Below are 16,129 nucleotides of genomic sequence, written 5' to 3'. Positions count from 1 at the left end.
TTTTTAAAAAAAGATTTATTTATTTATTATGTATACAGTGTTCTGCCTGCATGAGTCCCTGCTAACCAGAAGAGGGCGCCAGATCTCATTACAGATGGTTGTTAGCCACCATATGGTTGCTGGGAATTGAACTCAGGACTTCTGGAAGAGTAGCCAGTGCTCTTAACCACTAAGTCATCTCTCCAGCCCTGTGTGTATGTACATGTACCTTTGTGTGTGTGTCTGTGTCCGTCCGTCCGTCCGTCCGTCCGTCCGTCCGTCCTTGGAGGCCCGAAGAGGACATTAGATCCCTTGGAACTGGAGTTACAGATGTTTCGAGCCGCCCAACGTAGGTGCTGGGATCTGAACTCCAGTTTGAGTCACTGAGTGACAACCACTCTTGACTAGTGAGCTACCTCTCTAGGCCCTTAGGTATTTTTTTTTTTTTTTAAATGCTTGTTAACCTCAGAAAGCTTAGTATTAACAGGGGAACAGAAAGATTTTCCACAGTATCCTGGGACTTCATCTACTCCTGGGCCCAGACACCAATGCATTTTCCTTTAAGTGTGTAACACATTAAATGAAGGGATTTTTTAAAAGCTGAAAAGCATTCTAAGAGATGATATGGTCAAAATTTATATTTTGTTTTTAACTATAGAATAGTGTCTTCAAAATAAAGCGTGTCTTCAAAATAAAGCGTATGTAGAAGCTAGGGGAGGGAGCACAAGTCTGCTATCCCAGCACTAGGGAAGCTGGGCAGTAGGACTCCCCTGAGTCTGAAGACAGTACAGGTTACACTGTGAGCTCCAAGCCATCATGGCTACATGGAAAGATTCTGTCTCAATGCTCAAAAAAAAGAAAGTCTTCTCTGAGCTATCCCAGCACAGTCCAACTACTTTTCCTATTACAGGTGAGGAAACTAAGGCCTTAAAATGTTAAGTTCCTTGTCCTAAGTAACAAAGGTTTCAGGGATGTTTAAGAGTACCTATATATAGCTAAGCAGCTAGCACTAGAAATAAGGGGTTATTAATAAAGGATCAAATTCTTTAAAAAAAAGAAAACTATGTCAATAAAAGAGTTGTTGGCCGGGCGGTGGTGGCGCACGCCTTTAATCCCAGCACTCGGGAGGCAGAGCCAGGCGGATCTCTGTGAGTTCGAGGCCAGCCTGGGCTACCAAGTGAGTTCCAGGACAGGCGCAAAGCTACACAGAGAAACCCTGTCTCGAAAAACCAAAAAAAAAAAAAAAAAAAAAGTTGTTGATAAACAATTATTTCATTTCACATCTATATTCAATTCAACTTTTCCCCAAACTAATGGCAAATAAGTGACTTTAGATTCTTGTGGCACACTTAATCAGAGCCATACCTTTTGGCACACACTCCACTGCAAGGATCCAAAATTAACTTAGAGCTCCTCTGATATGTTTTTTTTTTTTACTCCAGGTCTTTATGCAAAATTAGTCTTGATTAGAATTCAACTGTCTGAGAGCTGGAGCAATAGCTAAGCAGTTAAGAGGACTGGCTGCTCTTGTAGAGGACCCAGGTTCAAGTCAGCACCCATATGGTGGCTCACAGCTGTCTATAACCCCAGTTCCAGAGGATTCAACATCCTCTTCTGGCCTCTGTGGGCACCAGGCACACACATGATATACAGACATACACGCAGGCAAATCATACCTACACATAAAATAAAAATGAACCTTTAAAAAAAAAAAAAAGCAACTAATGTGAGAACACTTGTAATAAAAATAATTTAAGAAAATACTGCCTTTGATAAGCACAGAAAACACAACACCAAGTCCTTCCATTTACCATTTTCTCCAAACAGCACATCCTATCTAAACAAATCTTTTTTCTTACCTGTGAATTTGGCTGGAATGCAGCATGGGGTGTTGAGTGTTTCTGTAAATTTTCTAGCATTAGAGCCTGGTATAAAGAAGAGCAAAAATCAGAAACCAGGAGGGGGAAACCAAAAAGCAGCCCAGATCTCTACCTCTCCCACAGCCTTTTCATTAAATTAAACTACTTAAATATACATTTATACCATACTCCTTTCATGGAGCTTAAAAGCCCTTTTACGAATACTGTTCTCATTCATCTTCACGAGATCCTTAAAGGTAGCCATGGTTACTGCTCCCAAATATACAGATATAAAATACAGGCACACAAAGAATCAGTGACCTGGCTATGTCATAAAAATCTGCAAAAGTGACAGAATCAGTACTAGAATCCCGTCTGCAATTTTGACTAGGAGCCACTTTTAAATCTGGTAATGGGGGGGGGGGGGGCACTCCAAATACTCAAACAAGCTTTAAATTACACAAAAGCGTGAGACTGCTGATTAGGATCCGACTATTACTTGGTTAGTTATTCAGATCTAAAACTAAGTGAACTGGCACAGCAGAGTGACATCTAGACTAATCAAATGTACTAAAATTTCAAAGAGAAACCGACCACAGACCTTGTAATCTGTGGTTTGACTTAATCCACACCCACCCACAAACTGTCAGCGTCGGGATAAGCGACGGCCTGTCAACTCAAACCCTGAACTAACCTAATCCCAATCCGCACTATCAGCCACATACCCTAATGAACTCTTAATTACACTAGTCCATCTCGCCTTCCCTCCATTTACACCAAACCGACACACAATATGTATACCTCAGGACAAACCCATTCTCATCTACTCAAACCGATACGAAATCCCCAGCCTAAAGTCATCTGTCTCACCTCTCGCACCAGTATTCACCAAATTCTTATCCAGACTGCTTCTCGATTCCCTATAAATTAGACACCCGTCTTTCACCAAGTCCTTCTACCAAGGTTTCCCTTCAGCTAAGGTCTTCATCGAATCAAGCGGACATTTTGCCCTCACCCAAATGTATTATTGCAGCCAGAGACACCAACCCCATGCGCCCAACTGTACCCCTAACTCGGACCCTGCCCTACTCGCCCCCGTAAGGCCAGCCACACCGGTGGTTGTAGAGGGATTTAACTCCTTCTGCAGCGCATGCGCCGAAAACACAGACACAAACAAGGAGGGGGTGGGGGAAGAAGGAAGGAGCTTAAGACACTCCGGGAGAGTAGCGCGCACCCTCCCATTTTGGGCTCGCGCCGCTGCCGTTAAGGCGGGAACCGGCGTTATCTCTATCCCAGCGCAAGCCACACCAACCACCGTGCGCGTGGATCCGCAGGCTCGCGCTGGCGGCCTGGGAGAGCTCGCGCCGAGCCCGGACACTGCGCCTGCGCCGCGGCGGAGACTCGTCTCTACCGGGTCCGCTCCCCTCCGACACCTCGGCAACGCTGACTTCTCACCCCTTTGAGCCGCTTGACCAGGGCACTCTTCTGCCCGCTCTTGGCTAGGCCTCGCTGCTCCAGTGCGGCCTTCAGGTCGGTCACCCGCAGAGCCTGAAGAGGCTTCCCGTCCAGAGTCACCTCCTCCAGCTCCGCCATCTTGCGTGAGGTACTCGGGTCCGTCCCGACGGCTTCGGGCATCTTCGGTAATTTCCGCTAACGCCCTTCGAACGTACCGAATTGGCCCCGCCCACTGCCATAGTCTACCCCTCTATTACTGCTCAGAATTCCCCGGGTTCCTCCGGAACTGTTCGGTCGTTTCCGTCTCCACATCGGTACCAATCGGCTCTTTCTATTTGCCCAGCCGCCGCCCCCTCCCTTTTTGCGTTCAGACTCGTTTGTTTTCGTCTTGCCGAGGCTTTGAATCGAATCTATTCGGAAGCCCTCGAATCGGGCATAACCATAATCGGAATTATTCGGCTATCTTCGGACCTGGGGCTGAGGCGCTGGGGCTCTTGGGTGTTTGGGGCTGGTTTAAGACCGGAAGTGCGTGGGTTATTGGGCTGGCTCTGCTTAGGGTTTTCAGGAAACGTGGAAGAGACTACGGCAGCTGGAGCTGAAGGACTCTTGTGATCTCTGGGCGCCCTTTGAGAGGAAAGGGGAGGTAGCAGGTAAAGAAGCCCCTCCTTGTCCAGATAAGATGTGGTGTCTGCAGGTTTCCTTTTGGGAAACTCTCCTGCACCCGTGGTGAAGCCTCTGTGGTCCCCATCCTCTACATCCTGGTCACTTGATCTGAGGAATGCTTGGGGGGCTTAAGACTCTTGCGGCTTCATAACGTGGGGAAAAAATGGCTTGTCTTTGATCCTAGGCAGTAAATTTTATCAATGACATTGAGTTTAAGTTTACCGTTGAAGCCATGTGGCGAGACCCTGTGGGAAAAGTCCCTTTCCCTGAAAAAGAAGTTTTAGGAGGAACTTCTCCCTGTATTGTTACTCTGAAAGTGGCAGTCACCCTGAACAGGGACTTGAACTGATCATTAAGATCATCAGTTCAAGTACAAATACAAATCTTCCAACTTGGAGCAGAAGTTGTGATTTAAGTCATAGAGGGTTGAACCTAACCTGAAGTAGGTTAGATAAGTAGATAAGTAGGAGAGATAGAACAAGCATTTTTGTTTGTTTTGGTTTTTCAAAACTGGGTTTCTCTGTGTGGTCCTGGCTGTCCTGGAAGTCACTCTGTAGACCAGGCTGGCAGGGAACTCAGAGATCTGCCTGGCTCTGCCTCTCAAGTACTGGGATTAAAGGCGTGCGCCACCACCGCCCAGCTTGCTTTTATTATTTTAATTGTGTATCTGTGTGTCTGTCTGTGGGTATGTGCATGTCCTACAGACACTAGGCAGTGCTCTGGAAGTACAGGAAGTGTGTTTAAATACTGAGCACTCTTTCCCCCAGGCAGTCAATGGTTGTTTCTAAGATTGTTTATGGAGGTGGCTGAGGACATAGCTCAGCTGGTGGAGCGCTCTTTTAGTTCTGTCCTCAGCAGCACAAAAAGTATGGTGGCATGTCACAGTTCAAGGCCATCCTTAGCTACACGTCCAGCCGAGACTACATGAAAATTAAAAGGAATGTGGGGAAAGAGGCTAAGTGTGGTGATATTTTGTTTATACTCTAACAAATAAAATTTGCCTAAAGATCAGAGGACAGAGCCAGCCACTAGATTAAACATAGAGGCCAGGCAGTGGTGACACACACCTTTTAATCCCAGCACTTGGGAGGCAGAAATCCGTTTGGATCTTGTGAGTTCAGGGAGGCAGAAATCCATTTGGATCTTGTGAGTTCAGAGCCACCCTGGACTACACGAGATTAAGCCAGTCTAAAAGAGAAACAGCCAGGCAGTGGTGGCACACGCCTTTAACCCCAGCACTAGGAAGGTTGAGACCGGAAGTGATATGGTTGGGCAGAGAAAAGAATGTGAGGCAGGAGGAGACAGGAGTTTTGGCACATTTTGGCTGAGGACTCAGAGGCATTCAGTTTGAGGATTCGTGGAGACAGGATCTTCTCTTTTTCGCTGAGGAGTTGGTGAGGTGAGAAGTGGCTGTGGCTTATTTCCTCTGATCCTTCAGCATTTAACCCCAATATCTGGCTCCAGGTTTTTGTTATGAGACCAATTAGGATTCGTGCAACAGCTAAGGGTGGATATGTAATTTTTTTTTAAAAAAAGATTTATTTATTTATTTATGTATACAGTATTCTGTCTGCATTTTATCTGTAGGGCAGAAGAGGGCACCAGATCTCATTATAGATGGTTGTGAGCCACCATGTGGTTGCTGGGATTGAACTCAGGACCTCTGGAAGAGCAGTCAATGCTCTTAACCACTGAGCCATCTCTCCAGCCCCCGGATATGTAATTTTTTAACACCAACATTTGGAAGGCTGAGGCAGGAGGCTCTTGAATTTGAGGCCAGCAAGATTATTTTCTAAGACTTGAGGTAACCTGTGAGTACGATTACTCTTCTTTTGACCCAGACACCTCTCCCTCCAAATCATTCAAACCAAGAGGTTCAGATGTCTGTGTTCACTTTAGAACATGTGTGAAATTGCCCAGGCTAGCAAGGCTTTATGTACCTAAAGAGCCACCAAGTATCTGAAAGGTGTCCCTTTAAAGAAACAACGTGTGACTTTTAGACAGTGTACAGTAGTGTTGGTAAGTGTGCTGAGGACAGACAGTATGGCTAGATGTGTGATTGGTAGTCCCAGAAGAGTGCTGAAGTTTTGCTCTACGTGCTTGAACATGCTGAACTTAGAAGTTCTGAAGCTGTGATCACTGACAATAACCAGAACAATGCACCCAAAATACAGTCAGATTAACCCATATGTGAGCTTGCCTGTCGCATTGAAATGATCCTCACTGAAAAGGAACTGTTCCTAAGCCGGAAGAGAACATTAAAGAACAAAAAACATCTCAGAAGAAACTGACACCAACAAAAACTTCCAGCATATGAATAAGTTTAGCAGCAAATAAATGTTAATGAAATAAAATGATGAAGGCAGTAAGAGACAGTGGTTAGATGGGTTGTTTCCTTCTTATTGTTTGTTTGTTTGTTTGTTTGTTTGACCCAGAGTCTCTTGTAGTTTAGGCTGGTCTGGAACTCCCATGTAACTGAGGCTCCTCTTTTAACTCGTGATCTTCCTGCCTCCACCATGTAAGCCCTGTGTGCCACCACGCCTGGTATGTGTTTTTCTTTCATTGTTTCGAGATAGGGCCTCACTCTGCAGGTTAAACTGACTGGAACTTACTATGTACCTGTGTAGTCCAACCTGGCCTTTGATTCCTGGCGATCCCCCGACTCCACTTTGAGTGCTGGGATTGTAGGTGTGAGCCTCGTGCCTGGCTTAGGTCAGTGCAGAGGAAAGAAGGCGGCACACACCAAGTGGAGTTGTTCTTGGTAATTGTAGAAACATAAAAATAAAGGCTCTTGTTGCCTGTGGAATGGCTCTGTGCATTTGTAATCCCACTATTCAAGAAGCTAAGGCAGGAGGATCAAATTTTGGCCGTTCTGAAACTACACATATACAGTGAAGTCCTACCATAGGAAAGGGTCCTGCTGTTTTCCTCCTGATTGAATTGGTGGATATTGATGTGGTGCGGTAGGGTTTGTTGCTTAGGAGGTTATGTTTAGGTTGCTGTCTGCCAAAGACGGTATTAACAGAGCTTCGTTTGTTTCAGGATGCCACTGGAATCATCTTCCTCGTCCGTGCCACCATCCTGCCCTTCTGTGTTACCTGCAGTGCCAGACGACATTAACAGAGCTTCCCCTCCTCCAATGTCTTACATCACTTCCCATGAGATGAAGTGTATTCTTCACTGGTTTGCCAGTTGGTCAGGTCCCCAGCGGGAACGTTTTCTACAGGACCTGGTAGCTAAGGCAGTGCCTGGGAAACTGCAGCCACTGCTGGATGGCCTGGAGCAGCTCAGTGTGTCTGGGGCAAACCGACCGCCTTGTATCTTTGAGTGTCAGCTGCGTCTTTGGGATCAGTGGTTTCGAGGTTGGGCCGAGCAGGAGCGCAATGAATTTGTCAGACAGCTGGAGGTCAGTGAACCAGATTTCGTGGCAAAGTTCTACCAAGCAGTGGCTGCCACTGCTGGTAAAGACTGATAGGCATTCAGATGGAGAAGATAACTCCATGTGATCTAGCCAAAGACCATGACTGTAGTGAAGATTCAGTGCACCTGCTGGGGTAGTGGTGTGCCTTTTCTTCCAGCACCGGGAGGCGGAGGCAGCCTGGTCTACAGATCAAGTTCCGAGCCAGTCAGTGCTACAAAGTGCTACAAAGTGAGACCCTGCCTTAAGGGAAAAAACTGCTTGAACTTCATGATGAGTGCCAGCACTATTTTTAACTTTGTAATATGTCACCTGAACTCTATAAATGTGATCCGTTTAAACAAATCTGATTATGTCAGGCACCTGCTTTATTTACAGGAGATGTCTAAATCTCAAGAATTTAATGACTTGTTACTGTAACTAAAAAGAGCTTATATCTCATTGCCAGGTGGTGGTGGCGCACACCTTTAATCCTAGCACTTGGGAGGCAGAGGCAGTCAGATCTCAGTGATTTCGAGGCCAGCCTGGTCTACAAAGCAAGTTCAAAAGAGTTGGTTTTCTCGGTCCACTTTGTAGCTCCTCAGGGATCAAACTCGGGGAAATGACCTTACCCATCTTGCTGGCTGACATCATACTTGTCTTACTTTAAACTGATCTCCTGTGCCGTGCATGTATCTCATGATAGTTAAGTGGTAGATGGTCCCACTTGGAGTGTAGCTCGTTTCTGACAAGCCAGAGTTCCCAGTGCACCCACCAGAATTAGCAACAGTAGGCAGAATCCCGTGGATAGAAGTCGGGCAGTCAGAGAGAGGTTATGGTCCCAGGAAGTCGGTGGCCTAGGAACAGGAAAGGCACTGTTTGTCCTGCAGTAGTGTTAGGCGTTAACGGAATAGAAACCTGTTTGGATCAAGCACTAGGGCAAGCAAGGCAGTAAAAGCCAATGTTGAACCCAAAATGTGGGGATGGAACCAAGGTCCAAGTCTCCAGCAGCTTCAAGGACGGAAAGGAGAATTAATGATAATGATGACTAGCTTATGGGAAGACACTGTTTTGGTAGCTAGATTTATAAAGCGAGAGGTGTGATGGCACATGTTTACGGATGACCCCAGTACTCCTGAGGCAGGAGATCAGAAGTTCAAGATCATCCTTAGTTCTAGTAAGTGTGAGGCCACCCTGATGCTAAATGAGACTTTGTCTCAAAAAAAAAAAAAAAGAAAGACACCAAACCTACAGCTGGGGAGGCAGATGCAGATGAATCTGTGAGTTCAAGGCTACCCCACAAAGTAAGTTCTAGACCAGCCAGGGCTTCACAGTGAAACCCTGTCTTACCCTCTCCTGTCCCCCTCCCGCCCCCACCCCCCCAAAAAAAACAAGACAACAACTGAAATCCCTGAGTTCTAGGGATGGGGCCCTATTGCTGTTTGATGGGCCTAAGGTGATGTTGGGCGTCTTTTTACTGATCTACATAACCTTGTTTAGAAAAAGGTACACGTAAATGCATGTTTAACAAATGTGATTTCAGGGGCTGGAGAGGTGGCTCAGCAGTTAAGAGCATTGCTTGCTCTTCCAGAGGTCCTCAGTTCAATTCCCAGCATCCACATAGTGGCTCCCAACCACCTATAGTGGGATCAGATTGCCCTCTTCTGGCATAAAATTGCACATGCAGATAGAGCGCTCATACATAAAAATAAATAAATCTTAAAACAGATGTGGTTTCAAATGTCTGAGCAGGGATGCAAAGCTTACTACTGGGGACACAATCGTACTTGCTGTCTTCTGTGGTAAAAATGGCTTCTCCATGGTGTACTTGGAGGGGTTTCTCCTGAAAAGTCAGAGTCAGGGTCCTGTATAGTGTAGCAATGGAAGGCCCTTGGCAGCCTGGAGACTTCCGCATGCTTACAGTGAACACCAAACTTGCGGTGATAGATGGGCTGTGGAAATAGCACCTGAACAGACAGTGAGATCTCTTAATGGAGGAAGAGTGCTTGAGAGAAGATCTGAAGGGTTAAGTGTAGGTTTCAGAGTGCGATGGACAGTGTAGAGGGAGTGTGAAAGAAAGGACTTGGGCACTCTGTGGTCCATTGTCAAATAGGTCGAACTGTCCCTTTACCTGCTAGTGCCAGCTCTTGTCACCACAGCCTGCAGAACTAGCTCAGCCAGCTCTCCTCTCTGCTCTTTCCCCAGAGAGTGGCCTGGGGTCCCAGTTAATCCTAAAGACAGCTGGAACAGCTGGTCTTGGGTTGGGAACCTCGTCGTCGGTGGAGAAGTGGCGGCATTGGTGCCTTTGTTACTCAGACACAGCCGGCCTTGGGGACAGTAGAGAAGACCGTAGTATCCAGGTATCTGCAAGGAAATAGCTAAGTTACCGCGTCAGTTACTTGTTTAGGGATGCCTGCTAAGGAAAACGGCACGTTCTAGATCAGTCATGGCCTAAGGAGGTATTTATAGGGGGGAAAACGGTAGGTTGGCCAGGGGCTGAGGGTGAAGCGCAGTACGTGCAGTGTCCCAGATTTAACCCCCAGCATTGCTAAGTAAATGCATAAATAAAATAAAAATTCAAGATTTAAAAAAAACACGCTGAACATTAGGCTTGGTGGTTCATGTCTGTAATCCCAGTAAATGAGAGGCTAAGGCAGGAGGATTGTCACAAGTTTGAGGTTAGCCTGGGCTATATAGCTGGTTCTGGGCCAGCCTGGACTCTAAGAAGCTGGACAGTAATGCCAGTTAAGCATTTCCCAAATTTTCTGCCTGTGTGCTCTGACTACTCTTAAAATTATCACGTGGGTGGTGGTGGTGGCGGCGGCGGCGATGGCGCATGCCTGACCCAGGCAGGTGGATCTCTGTGAGTTTGAGGCCAGCCTGGTCTACAGAGTGAGTTCCAGTATGGAAACCCTGTCTCAAAAAAAAGGAAAGAAAAGAAAAAACTTCTCACCTGAACAGCCTTTCCTGGAAGGCAGGGGACCCACGGTGACCCCTCAGCTTGCACCTCATATGCTCCCCTCTGTGTGCATTGATGTAAGTAGCAACGGCCTGTGGGAGTGATGGAGGATGGGCCGACCTTGTCTGTGGAGAGCACTTGGGAGGTAAGGTTGGCAAGGAAGCAACGGCTCTGCAGATGGTAGATCTCCCCATGGGGGTTCTCTGCTCTGGGGAGGAGTCCATTTTCCTCCTTCCAGCATTCACTCTGCAGGGGAGGGGAATGGTAGACTAGTGTATGCTGTAGAGGTCGACTCCTCCAGGGCCTGCTTTCTGTTCTGTAGTCCACTCACCCCACTGGCCAGGGGTTTGTACATGCGGCAGCCTTCTAGCGTTGGGTCCGAGGAGCAGCTCCCCTTGTCCAGGTGCAGGTAGTGGCAGCCCAGCCCACTGTGTGGAAGGGAGAGCAGAGAGATGACGCTGGGATCGCGGACAGGTGTATGGTCCCCTGCCCGCTCAGCACACACCTGTGGGTGCAGAAGAAGTCTGAGGATCCATTCCTGCATGTGCTCACCAGGCCAAATTCTAGTCCAGAGCCTGCTTGTGTGATAAGAAAAGAAAGTACTCGAAGATGAAGCCTCAGGCTGGGCATAGTGACTGACGGATGACTTTGATCCTAGCACTTGGGAGTAAGAGCCAGGAGGGACTTTGTGAGTTGGAGGCCAGCCTGGTCTACATAGTGAGTTCCAGGACCAGACAACCAGAGAGCTACATAGCCAGACCCTGTCTTGCCCCCCCCAAAAAAAGAAAAGACACCCCAGACATCCCTCAGTACCATCGCCACTTACAGTTTGAATTACACCTTAGTAGCAACTAACTCCAAACTATAGCCTCCCACAAGGCCCTGCCGACCTTGATTTCTTACCCTGACCCCACAATAGCTCCTCCGCAGCACTGTAGTTGACTTGATACCAGCCTGAATCTTCAAAGGCAGCAAGAGTTACCGGGTCAAGTCGAGTGTACCGGGCACCATCAAAGGTAGCAGTCATTATAGAGCCCTGGAATAATCTGGACTCCCAGTGTGAAGACAGAGAGCCCTGTTGGGTAAGGTAGTTGGTTGCTGTTTGGCTACTCGCTGTTTCTTTCATTGTCCCAAGGTGTTATTCTCACCTCCTCTTCCAAAGGAACACCCCGCAAAGGCCCTGGCACGCCCAGGTGTCTGGCTAGGCCGTGGCTAACAGTCGGAGTGGTGAGAAGCAGCTGTCCCCACTCATCTCGTCCTGTCACTTGTTTCCTCGTAGAACAATTCTCTCTAGCTGGCTTCAAAAGGGGAAAGTTAGAAAGGGCGAAACAGAAGGTGGTGAACTCCCTCTGGTTGACATTACAGGGAGCCCGCCCACTCCCCCACTCCTTCCGGTTACCACTGAGTCCTGAGGGGCAGTCCCGCCATCTCTTGAAGAGCTGTCCGGAAAAACCCAGGGCATGGAGCAGTTCATGCAGTGTGGCCTAAGAACAAATGGCTGCAGAGTGAGGGGCCTGGCTCCAGAGCAGAACTCGAGCCCCTATGCATAACCAGCTCTCCCTCTCCGCAGAGCTTCAGGCACCTCCTGTTCCATCCTCAGTCGGTTCTCCCACTTCGTGGGAGACAGCCGCCCCCAGCCCCATCCCACATCCATCATGCAGTAGTCACCATGACGATATCACTATGGCTGAGGCTGGAGCTGGTGAGATGTTGGGCACAGTAGACAATGGTACCAGCGAGGGGTCTGTCTTCTGAATCCAGCTGGCAGCAGGCAGCATAAGCTATGGCAGCGGGCTGCACACAGGCCAAGAGAAGGTAGGGTAGAAAGGAGGGAAGCCGGGGCTCTGTAGAGCTCTGCTGGGGTGGTGCCCATAGCTACCCTGGAAGGTTCTTAGCCCCTACACAATTCAAGCTTTATCAGCATACTCCAAACTGCCCCCCAAAGAAGCACAACTCAATGAAATGGTGTCTATTTCCATACCCCTCCTTACAAAGTTTCGGATCAAGAGAGGCAGCAGGGAAAAGGGGTGGGCTTTGAACCTCACCTCTTGGTGACACTTGGAAGTGTGGGCAACCCGCACATACAGGAGAAAATCAGTGTTTGGGACTCCAGAGCCATCTGGTTGGATTAGTTGGGGCAGACCATGCTCTGGCCACAAAGAATAACCACGCAGGTGGGCATCAGGCATCTGTCCGGGAAGGAAATCTAGGATAAGCCTAGCAGGTGGATGGAAACTGGATGCTAGAAGGAAGGAGAGATCTTCAGGCTGTCTCAATACCATCCAGGTAGCCAGCTGGAATCGGATTCCTAGCTGAGCATGTATAACTTCCCAGCATGTGCAAGGCCTAGGTTCAAACTGAGGGGTGTGTGTGTGTGTGTGTGTGTGTGTGTGTGTGTGTGTGTGTGTGTGTGTATGTGTGTGTGTTTTTAAAACAGAGTTGTGCCCCTAGCTACCCAGATCTCTGCTTTAACATACTTGAGGAGCATGGGTAAAAGAGACTAAGGCATGTACATCATTATGAAGACCGAGACAAGAGGACAATATCACACATCTGAGATCAGGTCCTTTTAAGTGCTGAGGTATTCGGGAAGTCTAAATAGGTTAGAGACCTTCAGATACCCGAGGCTGGTGACTTGCTCTCACCTTCACTCCAAGGCAACTCTCTCCTTCGTATCCAGGGTTCAAGAGGCTACACCTGTCAAAAAAGGTGAAGTGAGCTGGAGGCATTTTCTAGACGTCTTTGGAGAAGACATTACCAGTGGCAGACTCACCTGTGGTAGTTTGGGGTCTCTGGGTCTCCCCAGACGGCACGGCAGTATTGTGTAGGGTCCCGACTCAGAAGCAGAGGTCCTTGTACTGGGGTGACTTAAGGCAAGGGGACAATTTCACCTCATCATCTGAGTTCAATTCTTTTTCTGTGATGGCCTCTTTCTCTTAGACCTCCTCTGCCCCTCAGCCCTTCGTGATAATTCCTGTCTTCGCACTTACCTGCTAGGATACCCTGAATTCTGCGGGTGGTCTCTCTCAGTGCAGCCCGGGCTCGAGATTCCCCTCTCCTTTGGTCTCCATCAGGATCCCAAGCTTCCTTGGATACAGGGTCTCTTGGATAGTAGGTCTGGATTCTAAGGGGTTGAGGATCATGGGAGCCAGGAAGGACTGAGGAGCGGGAGCGTGTGGGCATTTGGGAGAAATGGGGCCTGAGAAGGCGCACAGACTTCTGGGTCTCGTCATGCAGACATCTGCTTGTGGCCACCGCAAGGAGGAGCAGCAGCCGCATCTTCCCTGTGTCCCCCACAGGCTGCCCTGGGTCCTGTCCGCTGTGGCCAGGTCACTTATTCCTGCCCTTTCTCTAGTCTCTCTCCACACCCCTGGCACCTTCTTGCTTGTTCTTAGAAGAGTTGAAAGCTGTTGGCTAAATCTAGTTTCCTACTAGGAGGTAGGATATGAACCACAGGGGCTGGAGCCATCTGCTCTAGGGTGCCAGAGGCGGAGTGCTGGGGGGGAGTGTGACTCTGAGCCTTCAGTTTACTTTCCCAGAGAGGGGCTGCCCCACATTCCTGCCCCCCTCCCATCTTTCTCAGTGGGAAGCCTTGACGTCTCCCCCAAAACAACAACAGAAAAGTGGAGGCAATATGATGGAGGAGGAATGTGAGGGTCAGTAGTTTTGGGGTTTGTTTGGTTTTGTTGTTTTTCATGGATGCCTGCCCATCTCCTTGGAGCTGAGCAAACAGGTCCTGCACTTTGCTGGGCCAGCCTCTCCCTAAGCTGTGAGACTTTCAGGAATGTTCTGCACCTGCGTCAGCTGGTACACAACAAACACACTTGTGTTGACCGGTCTCTCCTTCGGGAGGCTGTGGGCTAGGCCCGGGAGGCTTCTCAGAACCTGCTCACTGGTTGGCAGGAAAGGGGAAATAAACTTTACAGATGGACGTCGTACCAGAAGTTCAAAGATGCTCTCTGGGAAGCGCTGGACCCGCTTTGTTTCCTTTGCTCCCACTGTGCTTTTCTGAACTGTTTCCCGCTCTCGGCTGCCCGCCCTTCCTCCCATGCCGGGCTGACTCCCACCTTTCCTGTAGTTACTCTGGGAAGCCTTTCTTAACATCCCCAGCCCAAATTTCACACCCAGCAGAGGTGGGAGGGAACATTTACAGGAGGTCCCTGACCTTGCAGCTCCTGACCAGACCTGCTTTTCTCCGAAGTAAGTACAGGCTCAGGCTCTTCCGGCTCTCCCAAACTCCTAGAAGAGGCCAACTTCCTGTCAGGTCTTCAGTGTGGGGATGAATCCCTAGCTTTATTTTCGCTTCTTGTCTCTCGTTATGTAGCTCAGGCCTTGAACTTGCGACCCTCTTGCCTCTGCTCCCCCAGATTACAGCCATGCAGCGTCGTGTCTGCTCCACTACTTTACTTGAAGGCGAGGGACAAAGTCCCACATGTTAAAGCGGAGTATTAGTTAACGACAGGTAAGGACTAGAGGCTATTCTTCTTTTTAGTTTTTGAGGGGGCAGGATCTCACTGTGTAGCCTTGGCTGGCCTGAAACTCTATGCAAACCAGGCTAGCCTGGAGCTCACCAAGTACCTGCTGCTACCTCCTGAGTACTGGAGTACTGAGATCAGAGGTGTGCGCCATTACAACTAACTCAGGACTAGAGTATAAAGGGACCTTCTGGCTTCTCTGGGAGATATATATATATATCTACTACTACATATATATATAGTTTTTTTGAGACAGGGTTTCTCTGTGTAGCCCTGGCTGTCCTGGAACTCGAGCTGCAGACCAAACTGGCCTTGAACTCAGAGATCCTCCTGCCTCTGCCTCCCAAATGCTGGGATTAAAGGTGTGCGCCACCTCCCAGCAACAACTCTATTTTTACATGTGACAAGGGAAACAGTCCACTCTGGAGCCAAAGCCACTCTGCCGTTTCCTGTTTATGTCATTTTGACCGAGTGCTATGGCCTTCCCATTTTAAAGGATTGCTGTGAGGAGTGAGTATTTGTAAAGCACGAACTGCCCAGAGCATGGAGAGACAGCTCAGCAGTTAAGGCAGTGGTTCTCAACCTTCCTGATACCGAGACCCTTGAATACAGTTGCTCAAGTTGTGGCGAGACCTCAACCATAAAAGCATGTCATTGCTACTTCATAACTGTAATTTTGCCACTGTTGTGAACGGTAATATACATATCTGATAGGCAGGATTTCTGACCTGCAACCCCTTTGAAAGGGTCGTCCCAGAGCTCTTGAGTGGATTCCCAACACTCATGTCAGGTGGCTCAAGACCATCTGTAACTCTAGGGGAATCCAGTGTCTCTGGCCTCCACTGGCACTCATGTGCAAGGAAAGAATATGTATTATGAGGCGAGGCAATGGTCGGGATGTAAAATAAATAGATAGATAGATAGATAAATAAATAAATAAATTAATTAATTAATTTTAAAAAAAAGAATATATATGCTGGGCAGTGGTGGCGCACACCTTTAATCCCAGCACTCGGGAGGCAGAGCCAGGCAGATCTCTGTGAGTTCGAGGCCAGCCTGGTCTGCAGCTCGAGTTCCAGGACAGGCTACAAAGCTACACAGAGAAACCCTGTCTCGGAAACAAAACAAAACACAAAAAACAAACAAACAAACAAAAAAACAACAAGAATATGTTTTATACAGGCTGGGGCAAGGTCTTGTTTTCACTTTCACCAGAAGAAAAAAAAAATCACACACACACACACACACACACACACACACACACACACACACTGCAGTTAGAGAATTTAGAATTAAAAATTTTATTATTATCAGGTGTACAAGCTTGAAGGGGACTCTTGTT

General features: G+C 48.1%; 3 protein-coding genes across 4 annotated transcripts in view; 1 reads left to right on the top strand and 2 right to left on the bottom strand.

Annotated features, from left to right (window-relative positions):
- The window catches only part of Acin1 (apoptotic chromatin condensation inducer 1), a 46,649-nt gene extending 42,956 nt beyond the window's left edge, over positions 1–3,693 (bottom strand). The window contains 2 exon segments of the mRNA XM_052733239.1: positions 1,839–1,904; positions 3,294–3,693. Of these exon segments, the coding sequence (XP_052589199.1) occupies positions 1,839–1,904; positions 3,294–3,605 (378 nt within the window). The 5' untranslated portion in view covers positions 3,606–3,693.
- CUNH14orf119 (chromosome unknown C14orf119 homolog) lies at positions 3,365–9,082 on the top strand. 2 transcript variants are annotated; one of them, XM_052733241.1, is made up of 2 exons: positions 3,365–3,478; positions 6,999–9,082. In XM_052733241.1, exon 2 carries the CDS (start codon positions 7,000–7,002, stop codon positions 7,426–7,428), a length of 429 nt encoding a protein of 142 aa, XP_052589201.1. In that variant the 5' UTR covers positions 3,365–3,478; position 6,999; the 3' UTR covers positions 7,429–9,082. The 2 variants fall into 2 exon arrangements, with proteins under 2 accessions (XP_052589201.1, XP_052589200.1); XM_052733240.1 differs by lacking the exon at positions 3,365–3,478 and adding an exon at positions 3,811–3,943.
- Cirop (ciliated left-right organizer metallopeptidase) lies at positions 8,060–14,982 on the bottom strand. The gene is given in 13 exon segments (XM_052733242.1): positions 8,060–8,210; positions 9,141–9,320; positions 9,485–9,717; positions 10,307–10,558; positions 10,644–10,740; positions 10,818–10,887; positions 11,216–11,387; positions 11,461–11,796; positions 11,981–12,224; positions 12,353–12,501; positions 12,958–13,009; positions 13,086–13,179; positions 13,303–14,982. Coding segments are annotated over 13 exon segments (2,319 nt in total). The 5' UTR covers positions 13,592–14,982.
- Between the last annotated feature and the right edge of the window lie 1,147 nt (positions 14,983–16,129).

This window comes from Peromyscus californicus, unplaced genomic scaffold (genome assembly GCF_007827085.1).
Source record: "Peromyscus californicus insignis strain IS unplaced genomic scaffold, ASM782708v3 Scaffold_12__1_contigs__length_115047231, whole genome shotgun sequence".
NCBI classification, from domain to species: Eukaryota; Metazoa; Chordata; class Mammalia; order Rodentia; family Cricetidae; genus Peromyscus; species Peromyscus californicus.
This window is presented reverse-complemented; position numbering and strand designations above follow the sequence as displayed.